The sequence below is a fragment of the Mobula birostris genome, chromosome 2 (assembly GCF_030028105.1).
Source record: "Mobula birostris isolate sMobBir1 chromosome 2, sMobBir1.hap1, whole genome shotgun sequence".
Lineage (NCBI taxonomy): Eukaryota > Metazoa > Chordata > Chondrichthyes > Myliobatiformes > Myliobatidae > Mobula > Mobula birostris.
Window position 1 is genome coordinate 223,826,115 of NC_092371.1, and position 16,182 is coordinate 223,842,296.

General features: G+C 41.3%; 1 protein-coding gene across 3 annotated transcripts in view; it reads right to left on the reverse strand.

Moving 5' to 3' along the window:
* Positions 1–16,182, reverse strand: part of lama2 (laminin, alpha 2) — a 399,772-nt gene that overhangs the window by 13,358 nt on the left and 370,232 nt on the right. For all 3 annotated transcript variants that reach the window (XM_072251541.1, XM_072251540.1, XM_072251542.1), the window contains 4 exons: positions 13,222–13,398; positions 9,275–9,449; positions 5,803–5,915; positions 3,136–3,325 (listed from right to left, as the gene is read on the reverse strand). In XM_072251541.1, coding sequence (XP_072107642.1) covers positions 3,136–3,325; positions 5,803–5,915; positions 9,275–9,449; positions 13,222–13,398 — 655 coding nt within the window. The remainder of the gene's footprint in view (positions 1–3,135; positions 3,326–5,802; positions 5,916–9,274; positions 9,450–13,221; positions 13,399–16,182) is intronic.

Here is a 16,182-nt window from a genome sequence, read left to right on the forward strand (position 1 = left end):
ACGAGTACAAGCCCAGTTCATCCAGTCTTTCTTATGGTTTTAATTTATTTGCTCCCCAATCTGCAGCTGTATCTTCTAAATGCAATCCCTGTATGTCCAGAACTCCTTTCCTAAACACCTACCTTTCTTAAAAAAAAACCTTTAGGTCATCCCCTTAATATCTCCTCACATGGCTTAGCTTGCAACTCTATTTGATAGTGGATTATTTGAGCTGCTGAGGAGCAAATTTACTTTCATGTTTCTTTGAACTCTGTGAATTTTATCTAAAACCCAACCACTAAAAGTAACAGAATGTATTATATTTATGTGACAGATTTCTACATATCTTAGACCACTAAGTGAGCAATAAAGAAAGGGAAAATGGATTATAAGAATAAACTAGCACAAAATATAAAAATGGATAGTAAAAGTTTTTAAAATTATATAAAGCAGAAAAGGGTGGCTAAAGTGAATGTAGGTCCTTTGGAGAACAAGATGGGGGAATTGATATTAGGTACTGATGAAATGGCAGAGGCTTTGAATGACTATCTTGTGTCGGTCTTCATGTTGGAGGACATACTTAACATGCCAAAGAGAGATGTTATGGATGCGATGGGAGGTGAGGACCTCAATACAACAGCTATCACTAAAGAGATAGTGCTGAGCAAACTTGTGGGCCTGAAGATAGGTAAGACCCTGGTCCTGATGGAATGCATCCCAGGGTATCCAAAGAAATGGCAGAAGTTATAGTGGAGGCTTTGTTGATAATTTACCAAAATTCTCTGGACTTTGGGCAGGTCCTGGTGGATTGGAAGATAGCAAATATCATGCCACTGTTCAAAAAAGGATACAGGCAAAATGCAGGTAACTTTAAGCTGGTTAGTTTAACATCTGTAGTTGGGAAAATGTTTGAAGCTATCATTAAAGAAGAAATAACGAGGTATCTGGAAAGAAATGGATCCATCAGACAGACATAGCATAGATTCAGCAAAGGCAGGTCCTGTTTGACAAACTTACTGGAGTTTTTTGAGGGTATAATGAACACAGTGGACAGAGGGGAACAGATGGACGTTATTTACTTGGATTTCCAGGAAGTGTTCAATAAGGTGCTGCATAAAAGACCTATCCATAAGATAAGGATGCATAGAGTTGGGGGTGATGTATTAGCATGATTAGAGGATAGGTTAACCAATAGAAAGCAGAGTGTTGGGATACATGGGTGTTACTCTGATTGGCAATCAGTGGTGAGCGGTGTGTCGCAGGGGTTGTTGCTGGGCCCGCTACTGTTCACAATATACATTAGTGATCTGGAAAAGGGGACTGAGTATCTAAGTTTGTTGATGATATTAAATTGAGTGGAAAAGCAAATTGTGCAGAAGATACAGAGAGTCTGCAGAGAGATATAGATAGGTTAAGTGAGTGGGCAAGGCTCTGGCAGATGGAGAACAATGTTGGTAATTGCAAGGTCATCCACTTTGGAAGGAAAAATGGAAGATCAGATTATTATTTAAATGGTAAAAAATTGCAGAATTCTGGGATTGCTTGTGCACGAATCACAAAAGGTTGGTTAGCAGGTGCAGCAGGCTATCAAGAAGGCAAATAGGATGGCCATTGCTAGAGGGATTGAATTTAAGAGCAGGGAGGTCATGCTGCAACTGAATAGGGTACTGGTGAGGCTGCACCTGGATTACTGCGTGCAGTTCTGGTCTCCTTACTTTGGAGGCGGTGCAGAGGAAGTTCACCAGGTTGAATCCAGAGATCAGGGGGTTAGAGATTGAGTTGCCTGGGATTGTACTCATTGGGATTCAGAAGAATGAGAGGAGATCTTAGAAAAGCATAAAAAATTATGAAAGGGATAGATAAGATAGAGGCAGGAAAGTTGCTCCACTGGTAGGTGAGACTAGAACTAAGGGACATAGCTTCAAGATTCGGGGAAGTAGATTTAGAATGGAGATGAGGAGGAACGGCTTTTCCCAGAGAGTAGTGAATCTGTAGAATTCTCTGCTGAATGAAGCAGTGGAAGCTACCTCAGTAAATAGGTTTAGGACAAAGTTGGATAGATTTTTGCATAGTAGGGGAATTAAGGGTTATGGGGGAAAGGCAGGTAGGTGGAGATGAGTCCATGGCCAGATCAGCTGTGACCTTATTGAATGGTGGAGCAGGCTCGATGGGCCAGATCGTCTATTCCTGCTCCTATTTCTTATGATTCGGGTCCTTTTTGTGTATAAGGCATGGATGTGCATGGCATTATTTCAGCAAATAGCTGAAATAACATCGACTATACCTCTTCCTATAGATGCTGCCTGGCCTGCTGCGTTCACCAGCAACTTTTATGTGTGTTGCTTGCAATACTCATTTTTGGTTCACAACTGGATTCCCAACTTGTGAACTGTTTAAATTACAATCAGTTCACATGACATAAATACTGTTGTGACCTGTGGAAGGCATGTATAAAGAGCAAAAGCCCAGAATGCTGAGTATTTACAGTTTTATTCCAGATTTAAAACATTTACAATGGTTTGAAAACATTCATACATGGAACACAATTTTGTGCCAACATTTTAACCTACTCCAAGATCAATCTAACCCTTCCCTCCCACATATTCAGCTCTCCATTTTTTTTCATCCATGAGTGTACCTGAGTCTCTTAAGTGCTCCTAATGTATCAGACCCCACCACCACACCCAGCAATGCATTCTATGCACTTATCATTTTCAAAGTAAAGTAAAAAAAACTACCTCTAACATCCTTCCTATATTTTCCTCCAATCACCTTAAAAGTATGGCCTCTTGTATTGCTGTCCTGGAAAGGTGCTGGTTGTCCACTCTACCTATGCATGCCTCTTTTCATCTTATACACCTCTATCAAGTCTGCTGTCATCCTCCTTTTCTCCAAAGAGAAAGGCCTTAACTCACACAACCTTTCCTCATAAGACATGTTCTCTAACTCAGGCAGTATCTTGATACATCTCCTCTGCACAATCTCTCTAAAGCTTCCACATCCTTCCCATAAAGAGGCGACCAAATCTGAACATAAGAGTCCAATTTTATTTTTGAGATTTTGTGGTGTTTCTTCTATTGCACAAATCAGAAGGTCAGTTTCTTGGATTTAGTTTTAGGTGGCAAATTAGGAATGGATTTTAATTGCCTTAATTACCTTATGCCATTCACCATCATTTATCTTCTTGTGAATAATAGCACTGGCATTTCCACTTCCAAGGTCATAGCTGAAATGAGGCATTCCGTCTTTTATCTGAATAGTTGCAAAGTCTGCGTGGTTAATTCTGGCCATATAAAATACAAGACCAGATTCAGCCTCTGTTCGTATTTCAAACTCTATTGTGAGCCTGCAAACAAATCAGAATCATTAATCAGACACGCAATATCTTGCAATGAGTGTAGAATTAAATCCTACACAAGCTTATTTTCCAGTTTTGTATTATCACACAGACACAGGTAATTGTTAATAGCAATTCTATTGAAATAAAATCCTACAATTGAATCTCCTTAAACAGTTGGCCATCATATTTAACAGTTTTAGATTTAACTAATAACATATAAATACATGCAGCCACTGCAAATTACAGGAAGATTATTCTTTTAAATACCTTAGGCAGTAAAGAAAATCTGTGAAGGGAATTGCAAGCTCTTAACAGGATTTATCAGATCTACCTTCCTTTTGTCAAGAGGAAAATGTAGTCTTTGTATACTGAAAGAATTACAACCTTACCAGGTTTGCTTTCAGGACTTATGCTCAATGTGTTTTGCCACTGAAGACCAAGAAATAAATTCTACGTAAATTTCAAAATATCATCTGAGGGGCATTTCCTCTAATGTGTCAATTAGTGGGCCCAAAATTGCCGTGAAATGCCAGCACTTTGACACTGAATTGCTGATGTTTTTTTTCCCCATGGAAGCCTACATAGTGAATATGGAAATCTTGAATTTGCTGGGCGTTCTGCCTCCAGATTTTGTCTGGTGTCTTCTGACACTGGATTCACAGAAAAATGCAACAGAAGTTTTCTCCACCACTGGATTCACAGAATCCAGTGGTGGAGAAAACTTCTGTTGCATTTTTCTAACTCTTAACCTGGGAAAAATGCCCAATGTCAAACTAGATAAGAATGGCAGGTCCATTCAGTTCAATACTGTCGACAACTGGGAGGGAGGCTATATGTGAAGTATTTTCCAATTTTTGAATTGAACTTACTTGCATGGTTTTAATTGTTTAAAAGTGTCAGGTGTTTTAAGATTTTAATTCATATAAATAAAATAATTTAACGATAATTTTCAATAGTCCCTGGCATCTTCCCCCTTCCTTTCCAATCCTAATGAAGGGTCTCAGCTCGAAATGTCACCTGTTTATTCATTTCCATAGATGCTGCCTGACCTGCTGAATTCCTCCAGCATTTTGTGTGTGTGTGTGTTGTTAATAGTTTCTGTTTCTTTTTTAACATTTCTGAAATGATATTGAATAACGTGAGTCTCAAAGACTTTGACAAATTTGACAGCCAGCTAAGCCTTGGGACATGGAGTAATATATTCAGTTGTTTATGGGGTTGATCTTATTTTGGTAAAATTACATTGCTTAAAGCCATGGCATGATATAAAGCCTACCAATTTAGGATCAGGAGGCTGGTTCCAGCACATTCAGGAAATCTTATCTCACACATACAAGGTAGACATTAGCAAGCATAAGCAGGTGGTTGCTGGTAAAAAAATTTTGGTCATCATGATAAAATCACATTTATAAAAAGTACATTTCTACCAAATAATGTAAAATATAGATGTTAAGTAAACATTTATTTGTTTATCGAAGTATAGCAAGGAATAGGCCCTTCTGGCCTCCCAGCAATCCCCTGATTTCACCCTAGTCTAATAACAGAACAATCTACAATGACCAATCAACCTACTAACTGGTAGGTCTTTGAATTTGGGATGAAAATGGAGTACCCAGAGGAAACCCACGCAGTCATGGGCAGAACATACAGGCAGCGGTGGGAATTGAATCCGGGTCGTCTGTACTGTAAAGCATTGTAGCACTATGCTACTATGCTGGAATTTAGAAGGGTGAGGGGGGGGGGATCTCATTGAAACCTTTTGGATGTTGAAAGGCCTAGACAGAGTAGACATGGAAAGGATGTTTTCATGGTGGGAGAGTCTAGGACAAGAGGGCACAGCTTCAGGATAGAGGGGCATCCATTCAAAACAGAGATGCGGAGAAATTTCTTTAGCCAAAGGGTGGTGAATTTGTGGAATTTGTTGCCGCCTGCAGATGTGGCGGCCAGGTCGTTGGGCATACTTAAGGCAGAGATTGATAGGTTCTTGATTGGACATGGCATCAAAGGTTACGGGTAGAAGGTCAGGAACTGGGGTTGAGGAGGAGAAAAAAAAAGGATCAGCCATGATAGCTAATTCTGGCCTAATTCATAATGGCCTAATTCTGCTCCTATGTCTTATGGTCTACTGTGCTGTCCTATAATATTTTTATCGATTATGTCAAAATAGAATCTAATAGAAAATTAAGACAAATATTTTAGGCATTATGAACAAGAATTAGCAATTGAAGAAGTTCATGTTGCTCGGGTCCTCATCTGCATTTACGTCTTCAGATAAATGATAACCGTTCTGCACTCTGTCTTTGCACCAATTAATTCCCAGTAGCCAAGTGTGCTAATAAGTTACGTAAATAGGATTAATATGTGAGATGGGGGCAAAGCTTCCAGTCATCATTTACCCCAGGAAAGATAAACATTAATTATGCGGCTGTGAAATAGAACAGTGTGCCACAAGTAATTATGTCATCTTAAATTTCAAAAGTTACCTGGATTTGACTTTGGTATCATCAAATTCGATGGCAACGTGACTGTTTTTGGATAAGCCAAAGTACTTGGCTTTTGTCAGCACAATAGGAGAAAGGTCAGCAGCACAGGATGTCTTTGGAAAAAAATCAGAATTAAGAAAATCAGACAAGAGAGGCAGTTCTTCATTATAATATCAACAGAACATTAACATATTGTCAACAAGATGGAACAATTGAGTATAGAAATTTGACCAGTCAATGCCACAAATTAACTCAGTGGATGAAACAAATATAAGCACTATATATCCCTTAAAGCAATAGGGAAACCACAATTTCCCAACTTTAATCATACACTGATCCTTTTATTTGTCAGAGAGAAATTAATACATGAAGCGTCATCATACTGAAAGGGTTCTTTTAATTCCTTTTCTCTCCAGGTTTTGAGTAAAAAAGGCTAAATGATGCTAATATTGTAATTTATTAGGATTAGTTCCAGTCTAATGTTAAAGGTGATCCCGATATAACGGCGAGCCCATGTTTGGAGGCTATCTGGAAAGAGTGTGGGTTAAGGCCAAGTGATAATGGTTAACTGAAACTCAGGAGGAGTTTCAAGGCAGGTGGGATGTAACTGGTTTAAAGGTAAATGTGTAAATAACAGGAGCAGGGAGGAGTTTATTTTGCTTTAAATAATCTGATGTTATGATCTAGAATGAACTTTCTGAAAGAGTTGTCAAAGCAGGATCAATAACTTTCGAAGGATCGGGATAAATAAGGTCAGGAAAATGGGATTAAATGATTAAATACTTCTGAAGCCTGGCATTGGCACTGTCAACTGTATCTTTTTAGAACTGGATCAATTTTTTAAAAAATCAATTTTCTGCTATATACTTAGTGCACTCTGAGTATAACTAACAAAAGGCTATTTTTCATTCCTTCAGAACACAATTTTGATTCAATTAAATAAACATCAAACCTTTGCAACACACACAAAATGCTGGAGGAAAGCAGGTCAGACAGTACCTGTGGAAATGAATAAACTGTTGAAAACTGGGACCCTTCATCATGATTGGAAAAGAGGGGGAAGAAACCAGAACAAGAAGGTCGGGGGGGGGGGGGAGAGGAGAGTATAAGCTAGAAGGTGATAGGTGAAGCCAGGTGAGTGAGGGAGGAAGTAAGAAGCAGAGAGATGAGAGGTGGAAAAGGTGTAATTTGATTAGAATTAGTTCCAGTCTAGTGTTAAAGATGGTCCCGATGAAACAGTGAGCCCATGTTTGGAGGCTATCTGGAAAGAGTGCGGGTTGGAGAAGAAGGAAAGGAGAAAGGGAAGGAGGAGTGCCACTAGGGGAGGGTGATAGGCAGGTGAGGAGGAGGAGGAGAGTTGAGAAGGGAGCTAAAGAGGGGAATGGAAGAAGAGGGAAGGCCCAAGGGGGAAAATAAGCAGAAGTTAGAGGAATCGATACGCATACCATCAGGTTGGAGGCTACCCAGATGGAACATAAGATGTTGCTCCTCCAAACTGAGAGTGGCCTCATCGTGGCAGTAAAGGCCATGGACCGATATCAGAATGAGAATGGGGATTGGAATTAAAATGGTTGGAAATCCCGCTTATGGCGAATGGAGTGAAGGTACTTGACAAAGCAATCATTCAATCTACTTTGTCAGTGATTTTTGAGAGAAGGCTGCATCAGGATCACAAGATATAATCCACAACCCCAACAGTTTCACAGCTGAAGTGTGACTTCACCTGGAAGGACTGTTTGGGGCCCTGAATTGAGGTGGAGCACTTTGGCCGCCTGCAGGGATAAGTGATTAGTGGGGAGTGACAAATGGACAAGGGAATCCTGTGGAAAGTAGAAGGGGAAGTAAAGATGTTGACAGTGGGATCACATTGAAGATGGCAGAAGATATGAAGAAGTTCTGAATGTAAAGGCTCATGGGGTTGTAGGTGAGGACAAGAGGAACTCTATCCCTGTTAAGGTGGTGGGAAGATGGGATGAAGGTAAATGGAGAAGATGCAGGTCAGGGCAGCATCAATGGTGGGGGAAGGGAAACCCCATTCTTTGAAAGAGGAGGATATCTCTGATGTTCAGGGGGGAAAAAAGCCTTATCCTGGCAACAGTTGGAGTGGAGACAAAGGAACTGAGAAAAGGGAATGGCAATTTTACAGGAGACAGAATGGGGAAAATCTTCCAGCATTTTGTCTGTGTTGCTCTGGATTTTCAGCATTTGCAGAATCTCTTGTGCTTATTAATTCTATACTGCAAGTCCTTTGTCAGCGATTTTTGAGTTTTAACATTGTTTATTAAGGTAACAGCAAATTTATTTTAGAGCTCTGACTTTTAGTAGATAGGAAATTAAAAGTTATATGAGCATTTTCTACGGACCATGAAATCTGTTTACATAGTTATTACATGGCAGAAGATGAAGAAGTGGAGCCACGACTGGCAAGTAATGGGTTTCCCATGAAACTAGAAAATTTATTAGAAATAGATGCTAAGAATATGATTTTGTCAATCATCTGGGTATAAAAATACATCAAAAGCTGTTGATGATGCATACACCAGAAACCTTCTGTACAAAGTCAGCGATAAAATATTCCCTCTCCCTCTAGTGTTTATGTAGCTTCTCATTAAATACACCTACACCGTTTGTCTCGACTGCTCTGTGTGACAGTGCATCTCCAAACATAAGGATCCAGATTTTGCAGGAAAATGCTAACAGTACGTAGTGAATATCTTCGAATGCTTCAAACTCAAATAAAAGCTTGCTTCTGATAAGTCTGTGCTCATTTCACAGCTCAGGCGACACAGGTTTAATCTAACCTCTGATACAGTCTAAGTGAAGTTTGTTTCTCGCCCATTGTCAACATGGACTTCCCATCGGTGCTCGAGTTCCCACCACATCTCAACAATGTACCAGCAGATACAGTAGGTTGCTTGGTTCCTCCACTCTAGTGCAGATGGGTGGAAGGATCATCAGGTACAGTTGATGACCATGTGAGAGAGAATAGGTTAGAGGGAAACAAGTAGGGGAAGAGATTGCTTTAGGAGTAGCCAAGACTTGATGGATCTTAGAATGTCCTTCTGTGTCACAAGACAGATTTTGTACTTGATTTTCAGATCTTTTAGTGCACTGTTGAAAGTGTTGCTGAGAATTTATTAAATTATGGGATTATCCTTGAAGAGAGTGAAACAGTCGCATGAGAAACCCGTTACTTGTCAATTTCCTTGTCAGACCCATACCATTCAGATTTCATTGTTTATGGAGAAAAATCCTGGTGCTCCATAGCTAAGCTGCACAGTGGGAGTACTTCATACAGCCTGCAATAGCTCAGACTGCAACTCTCCTGCAGTTGTAATGAAGGACAGACAATAAGCTTACATCTCACATATGAATGCTAAACCAACAAGTGAACTTCCTTTGATTTGTAAATCAGTATGATTTTTATGAAGGCACCACGCACACTATGCTCGTTTGATGAAAATAAACTTACAGGAGATGGTGTAGGAATTCTTATGTCTGGGATGGGTCTTGGAGAGATTTCAGCTGGGGTTCCAGTTGGTGCTTCAGTCTCATCTTCTTTCACAACTGGTTTTGAAGGTTTTAGAATTGGGCACCTCCCAATGTCTGCATTCTCAAAAGATACCGGCTGAGCAAAATCTAAAGGCCTAAGGGACATAAAGAACAAGAGTAGAAGAACAGTTATGTGATTAATGTATAGAGACCACAAGAAAAGAACAGCTATATACAACAGTTTTCTAATTGCAGAACTTATCTCAACTCTGCCATAATTGAGTGCAATTGTTAACAAGCACAGTAGAGTTTTATGAAGTGATCTAAAACAAATTCGTTCAGCAAAAATAAAATAGACGTATGTTATGAAATTTTTACACTAGTTTAGGGAAAAAAGAAAAACAAATCCTTTATAAATTGTTTTTGGGGATCAAGAAACAGAATGGATTAGATTAGATAAGCAATAATATGCAAAAGAAAGAAATTGCATTGGTGTAATATGGGTGGCACTTCTGTAGCAATGGAATTTATGGAAGACAATCAGAAAGGCAAAGAAGAAAACTCTGCTCCAAATCTGCTTGTTTCATATGCATTATTTCTGCTATTAGTCTTCAGGATTTTATTTAATTAGCCGGATTTACATTTCTCAGTTGCTGTGGTGGGATTTGAACTCGCGTCCCTAAGTTATCACTCCAGGCTTTTCGATCACAAGCTTATATGAGACCCATCAATACAGTAACAGAATTCAAATTGAAAATAAACAGTTTAAAACAGATTGCATTAGCACACATTAGGAAACGTGCTCATCATTCTGCACAAAAGAATGAGCTGGAGTTCATTAAGTTGGGGATTTTAATATAAAGTAATTCATCAGTTCAACATTTTCAGACATGGACCTGTGGTTTTCCTTCCATCCCTACAACTGCCATCTACTTACTGAGAAACTGAGTTAGATTCTGCCTTTGTTACCCAAAGACATGTCTATTTCCAATCCACTCTTCACTATCCTCCTCCTTTCCATTTCTGTAAACTTGAAGCATTCTGTTTTTACTTCAGATTTATAAAATTTGCAGTGTTCTCCTTCTCTTGTGTATCATACCCTACAGATCCAGCAACTTTTTATTTCTCTCTCATCTCTGTTTTCATCCATCTTCTACTTACAGACAGATCATCTCAGATTGTCCTCACTGTGTTGACATGCCAATCTTTGTCTCCTTAAAGCACATTTAATTTATCACTGTTTCAGTTTCAGATTTAAAAAAAGCTATTGACCTGAAATGTGAATCTGCTTCTCTCTCCATTGATGATTTTTAGAGTACCTCCAATACTCAATGGTTTTATTTCAGCTTTCCAAAGGCAGCAGATCTTTGCTTTTCTAGGTTATGCTGAAAGTATATAAATTACTGGATGGGCCATGACTGGAGCAGGGTCCCAACTCTGGTTTCAACTTTGAAGACTGTTAAGAGCTTGGGGAGCTGCAGAGAAGTTACATCATAATACTTCCAGAGATTTATGGCTACTTTCCATAGGTCAAATATGTTTAACAGGAAATCTGAAGAGGTGCACAAGGTAATTGTGGATTTAGATAGGATAAATTGAGAAAAATCTCTATTACTGAATGGTTCAAGAACCAAGGGAAACAAATTTAAAGTGAGAGGCAATATACAGGGAGGACTAGTTCCTGAGGATTGGAGGGTGGCTAATGTAACTCCACTTTTTAAAAAAGGAGGGAGAGAGAAACCGGGGAATTATAGACCGGTTAGCCTAACGTCGGTGGTGGGGAAAACTGCTGGAGTCAGTTATCAAGGATGTGATAACAGCACATTTGGAAAGTGGTGAAATGATCGGACAAAGTCAGCATGGATTTGTGAAAGGAAAATCATGTCTGACGAATCTCATAGAATTTTTTGAGGATGTAACTAGTAGAGTGGATAGGGGAGAACCAGTGGATGTGGTATATTTGGATTTTCAGAAGGCTTTTGACAAGGTCCCACACAGGAGATTAGTGTGCAAACTTAAAGCACACGGTATTGGGGGTAAGGTATTGGTGTGGGTGGAGAGTTGGTTAGCAGACAGGAAGCAAAGAGTGGGAATAAACGGGACCTTTTCAGAATGGCAGGCGGTGACTAGTGGGGTACCGCAAGGCTCAGTGCTGGGACCCCAGTTGTTTACAATATATATTAATGACTTGGATGAGGGAATTAAATGCAGCATCTCCAAGTTTGCGGATGACACGAAGCTGGGTGGCAGTGTTAGCTGTGAGGAGGATGCTAAGAGGATGCAGGGTGACTTGGATAGGTTGGGTGAGTGGGCAAATTCATGGCAGATGCAATTTAATGTGGATAAATGTGAAGTTATCCACTTTGGTGGCAAAAATAGGAAAACAGATTATTATCTGAATGGTGACCGATTAGGAAAAGGGGAGGTGCAACGTGACCTGGGTGTCATTATACACCAGTCATTGAAAGTGGGCATGCAGGTACAGCAGGCGGTGAAAAAGGCGAATGGTATGCTGGCATTTATAGCGAGAGGATTTGAGTACAGGAGCAGGGAGGTACTACTGCAGTTGTACAAGGCCTTGGTGAGACCGCACCTGGAGTATTGTGTGCAGTTTTGGTCCCCTAATCTGAGGAAAGACATCCTTGCCATAGAGAGAGTACAGAGAAGGTTCACCAGATTGATTCCTGGGATGGCAGGACTTTCATATGAAGAAAGAATGGATGAACTGGGCTTGTACTTGTTGGAATTTAGAAGATTGAGGGGGGATCTGATTGAAACGTATAAGATCCTAAAGGGATTGGACAGGCTAGATGCAGGAAGATTGTTCCCGATGTTGGGGAAGTCCAGAACGAGGGGTCACAGTTTGAGGATAGAGGGGAAGCCTTTTAGGACCGAGATTAGGAAAAACTTCTTCACACAGAGAGTGGTGAATCTGTGGAATTCTCTGCCACAGGAAACAGTTGAGGCCAGTTCATTGGCTATATTTAAGAGGGAGTTAGATATGGCCCTTGTGGCTACAGGGGTCAGGGGGTATGGAGGGAAGGCTGGGGTGGTGTTCTGAGTTGGATGATCAGCCATGATCATAATAAATGGCGGTGCAGGCTCAAAGGGCCGAATGGCCTACTCCTGCACCTATTTTCTATGTTTCTATGTTTCTATGACATGAGAAAGTAACTTTTTTTTGTAGGGAGAGGGACTATGATTTTATTTTTTTTTATTGAGGTACAGCACAGAATAGGCTCTTACTTCTCTTGAATTCCTGCCACCCAGCAACCCCCGATTTAACCTTAGCCTAATTATGGGACAATTTACAATGACCAACTAACTTACCAACTGGTACCTCTTTGGACTGTGGAAGGAAACTGGAGCACATGGAGGAAACCTGTGTGATCACAGGGGAACGTACAAACTGCTAACAGGCAGTGGGGGGAATTATACCCATGTCGTTAGAACTATAAAGTGTTGTGCAAACCACTACCATACCACCCTGTGATCTGGAATTCAGTCAGAAATGCTGGTAGTAGAAATTTCAATTGGATATTTTACAAGTGAATTGCATTGGCCCTGAAAGAACATAATGGCAGTTTTATGCCAAAAGGTGGGAACATGACTGATGGCTTTGCTTTAGAGTCCAGAGAAACATGAACTAGATGGACGAATGCTCTGTTTCTGTGTTGTAGATTCCTATATAATGTACAGAGTCACAAAATCCATGGTTGGATCTATTTTTCTATCCTGCTTTTTTTTTGTAACTTCTGTAAGTCATCAAGGGATGTTTTACAGGCATCATAAGGATACTGGCGTTATTGTTATGTTTCTATAATATGCATTTCATATAGGCCTGGTTGACAGAACATTTTGACAGAACTACTTTTTGTCTTTTATCTAAAAGTCACTTTTCCTGACAATCAATCAAGCTTTACTCACACTGAGTTAACGACCAAGTTCCAAATGCAACCTTCAAAATGGAAGATATTCCTTAAATGACTAGCTTGGAATGAGAGGGGAACGCCTCCTACAAACAGCCGCTTAATGCTCAGAGGTTGGTCATTAGGTAGCCGCTGTCTTTGAGGTTCTTCTTCATCCACCTGCACTGTGAGCAAGCTGAGGGCAAAAGGAATATCGCGTTAGGTGCACGTTTATGACAGGGCTTTCCAGCAATAAAAATAAAAATCCACAATTGAGGTAATATTAATATTCAATTACTTCAAGAACATAAGTCGAGTGGACAGTCAGGAACGCTTTCCTAGGGAAGAAGTGGCTAATAAAAGGGGCATAATTTTAAGGTAACACACACAAAATGCTGAAAGAACTCAGCAAGTCAGGCAGCGTCTATGGAGATGAATAAACAGTCGATGTTTCAGGTTGAGACCCTTCTTTGAGACTGGGAAGGAAGGGGGACAAACCCAGAATAAAAAGATGGGGGAAGGGGAAGGAGGATAGGTGAAGCTAGGTGGGTTGGAAAGGCAAAGGGCAGGAGAGGATGGAATCTGATAGGAAAGGAGAAAGAGAAGGGGGGGGGAGTGATAGGCAGGTAAGAAGAGGTAATAGGCCAGAGTGGGGAATCGAAGAAGAGGGAAGGAGGTGGGAAAATACTTTTTTCACTGGAAGGAGAAGTAAATATTCATGCCATCAGGTTGGAGGCTACGCAGACAGAACATAAGATGTTGTTCCTCCACCCTGAGGGAGGCCTCATCTTGGTGCAAGAGAAGGCCACGGACTGACATGTTGGAATGGGAATGGGAATGGGAATGAGAATTAGAATTTAAAGGTTTGACCTCCAGAAAGTACTGCTTCTGGTGGATGGAGTGGAGGTGCTCAACGAAGCAGTGTACAAATGTACAACGGGTCTCACCAATGCAGAGGAACCCAATTCAGGAGGACTGGATACAAAAGATGACCCCAGCAAATTCACAGGTAAAGTGTTGCCTCACTTGCAAGGATTATTTGGGGCCCTGAATGGAGGTAAGGGAGGAGGTGAACAAGCTTTGTAGCACTTTGGCCACTTGCCAGGACAAGTGCCAGAAGGGAGATTAGTGGGGAGTGGCAAATGGACAAGGGAATCATGGAGGGAGTGATCTTTGTGGAAAGTGGTGGGGGGGGGCGGGGGGTTAAGCTATGTTTAGTAGTAGGATCCTTTTGGAGATGGCAGTAGAGGCGGAGGATGATGTGATGGATATGGAGGTTCACGGGATGGTAGCTAAAGGTGACTGAAGGAAAGTATAGTAGGAGTGTTAGAGGTAAGTTCTTTACACAGGGATAAGTGGGTGCATGGAATACCTTACCATGCGTGGGGGTTGAGGAAGATACATTAGAGGTATTTAAGAAACTCTTAGATAGGCATGTGGATTTCAGAAAAACAGAGGGCTCTGTAGGCAGTGTTGTGTCTGTGCACAACTATGTATCTTTCAAATAAAGGCATGCACCAGCGAGGTGGCTTTTACTAGGGCATTCACACAGAGAGGGAGAGAGGGGGGAGAAGGAGGGAGTGGGGAGAGGGAGGAGGGAGGAGGGAGGGGGGAGGGGGGGAGGGGGGGAGAGGGGAGGGGGGGAGAGGGGAGAGAGGGGAGGGGGAGGGGGAGGGGGAGGGGGAGGGGGAGGGGGGAGGGGGAAGAGGGGGAGGGGGAAGAGGGGGAGGGGGAAGAGGGGGAGGGGGAAGAGGGGGAGGGGGGAGGGGGAGGGGGAAAACAAACAATGAGCATGCGTAGATCAGTACGTAGTGCTCAGGAGACGGGTCATTGCTCTAAAAGAAATAGATTCATACATTACACTTTGGTACATATACAGTTTTATGTTGCATTAACCTAAAGGAGGAACATTCAATTTCCCTTTCATAAACCCATATTTTTCACAATAACAGTCTAGAACAAACTTCACAGTTCTAAAGGTTCAGTCTTTTGGGTGGCACTCTGTTTCTTTCAGGATAGCGCCTCTGGACTTGTTAAGTGACATCAGGTTTGGCAGGTGTCTTGTTAATGATAACGTTCTCGTCACACCTTTAGTCATGTGAACTGGCATCAGGTTTGGCAGGTGTCTTGTCTAAGGCAATGTTCTTGGTTTCCAGTGTTACATTGCTGTCAGTGACATCATCACTGAGAGGTAAATCCAGACTGTAATGTGCCTTGTTGGATGCAATCGACTCAGGTGTGTTCTTTAGTTGAGCATCCAATATCTAGTCCACATGATATCTCTATATCTGGTCTCCAACATTCACTGTATACATCAGTGGTCCAGTTCTTGTAGCTATCTCACCGCGTGTCCACTTGTCTTCTCAGTAATCACACGCGAGGACTTCCTGTCCAATCTCAAAGCTCCTTGCTGCTTCACTTGGCAACTGGCTGAACTGTTTATTCTGCACTTCCCTCTGTAGATCTGGTTTCAGGAGGTCTACACGATATCTCTGATTCCTGTTCATGAACAGCATTGCAGGTGTTTGATTTGTCGTTGCATGAAGAGTTCTGATGCGCTAAAAGGAAGTTGTCCACCTTCACCCGTAGAGAAATGTACTCCTTGAACATTGCTTTACTGGACTTCTTGAAGGTTTGAATAAACCTTTAAGCGAACTCATTCATTGCTGGGTGGTGAGAAGCTGACTTGAAATGTCTGATGCCATTTTTCTTCATGAACAGTTGGAATTCTTCTGATGTGTGTTGTGGTCCATTAACACTCACAATTTGTTCTGGTCAGCCGTTTCTGGTGAAGATAGTCCTCAGAGTGGAGACAGTCTTTGCTGAGATGGTTGACTTCACTGGTATAACCTCTGGCCACTTCGAATGAGCATCCACAGCAATCAGGAACATGGATATCATGAATAGCCTAGCAAAATCAGTATGTACTCTTTGCCATGGTGAAGACAGCTACTCCCATGGGTGTAACAGTGCCTGTGGA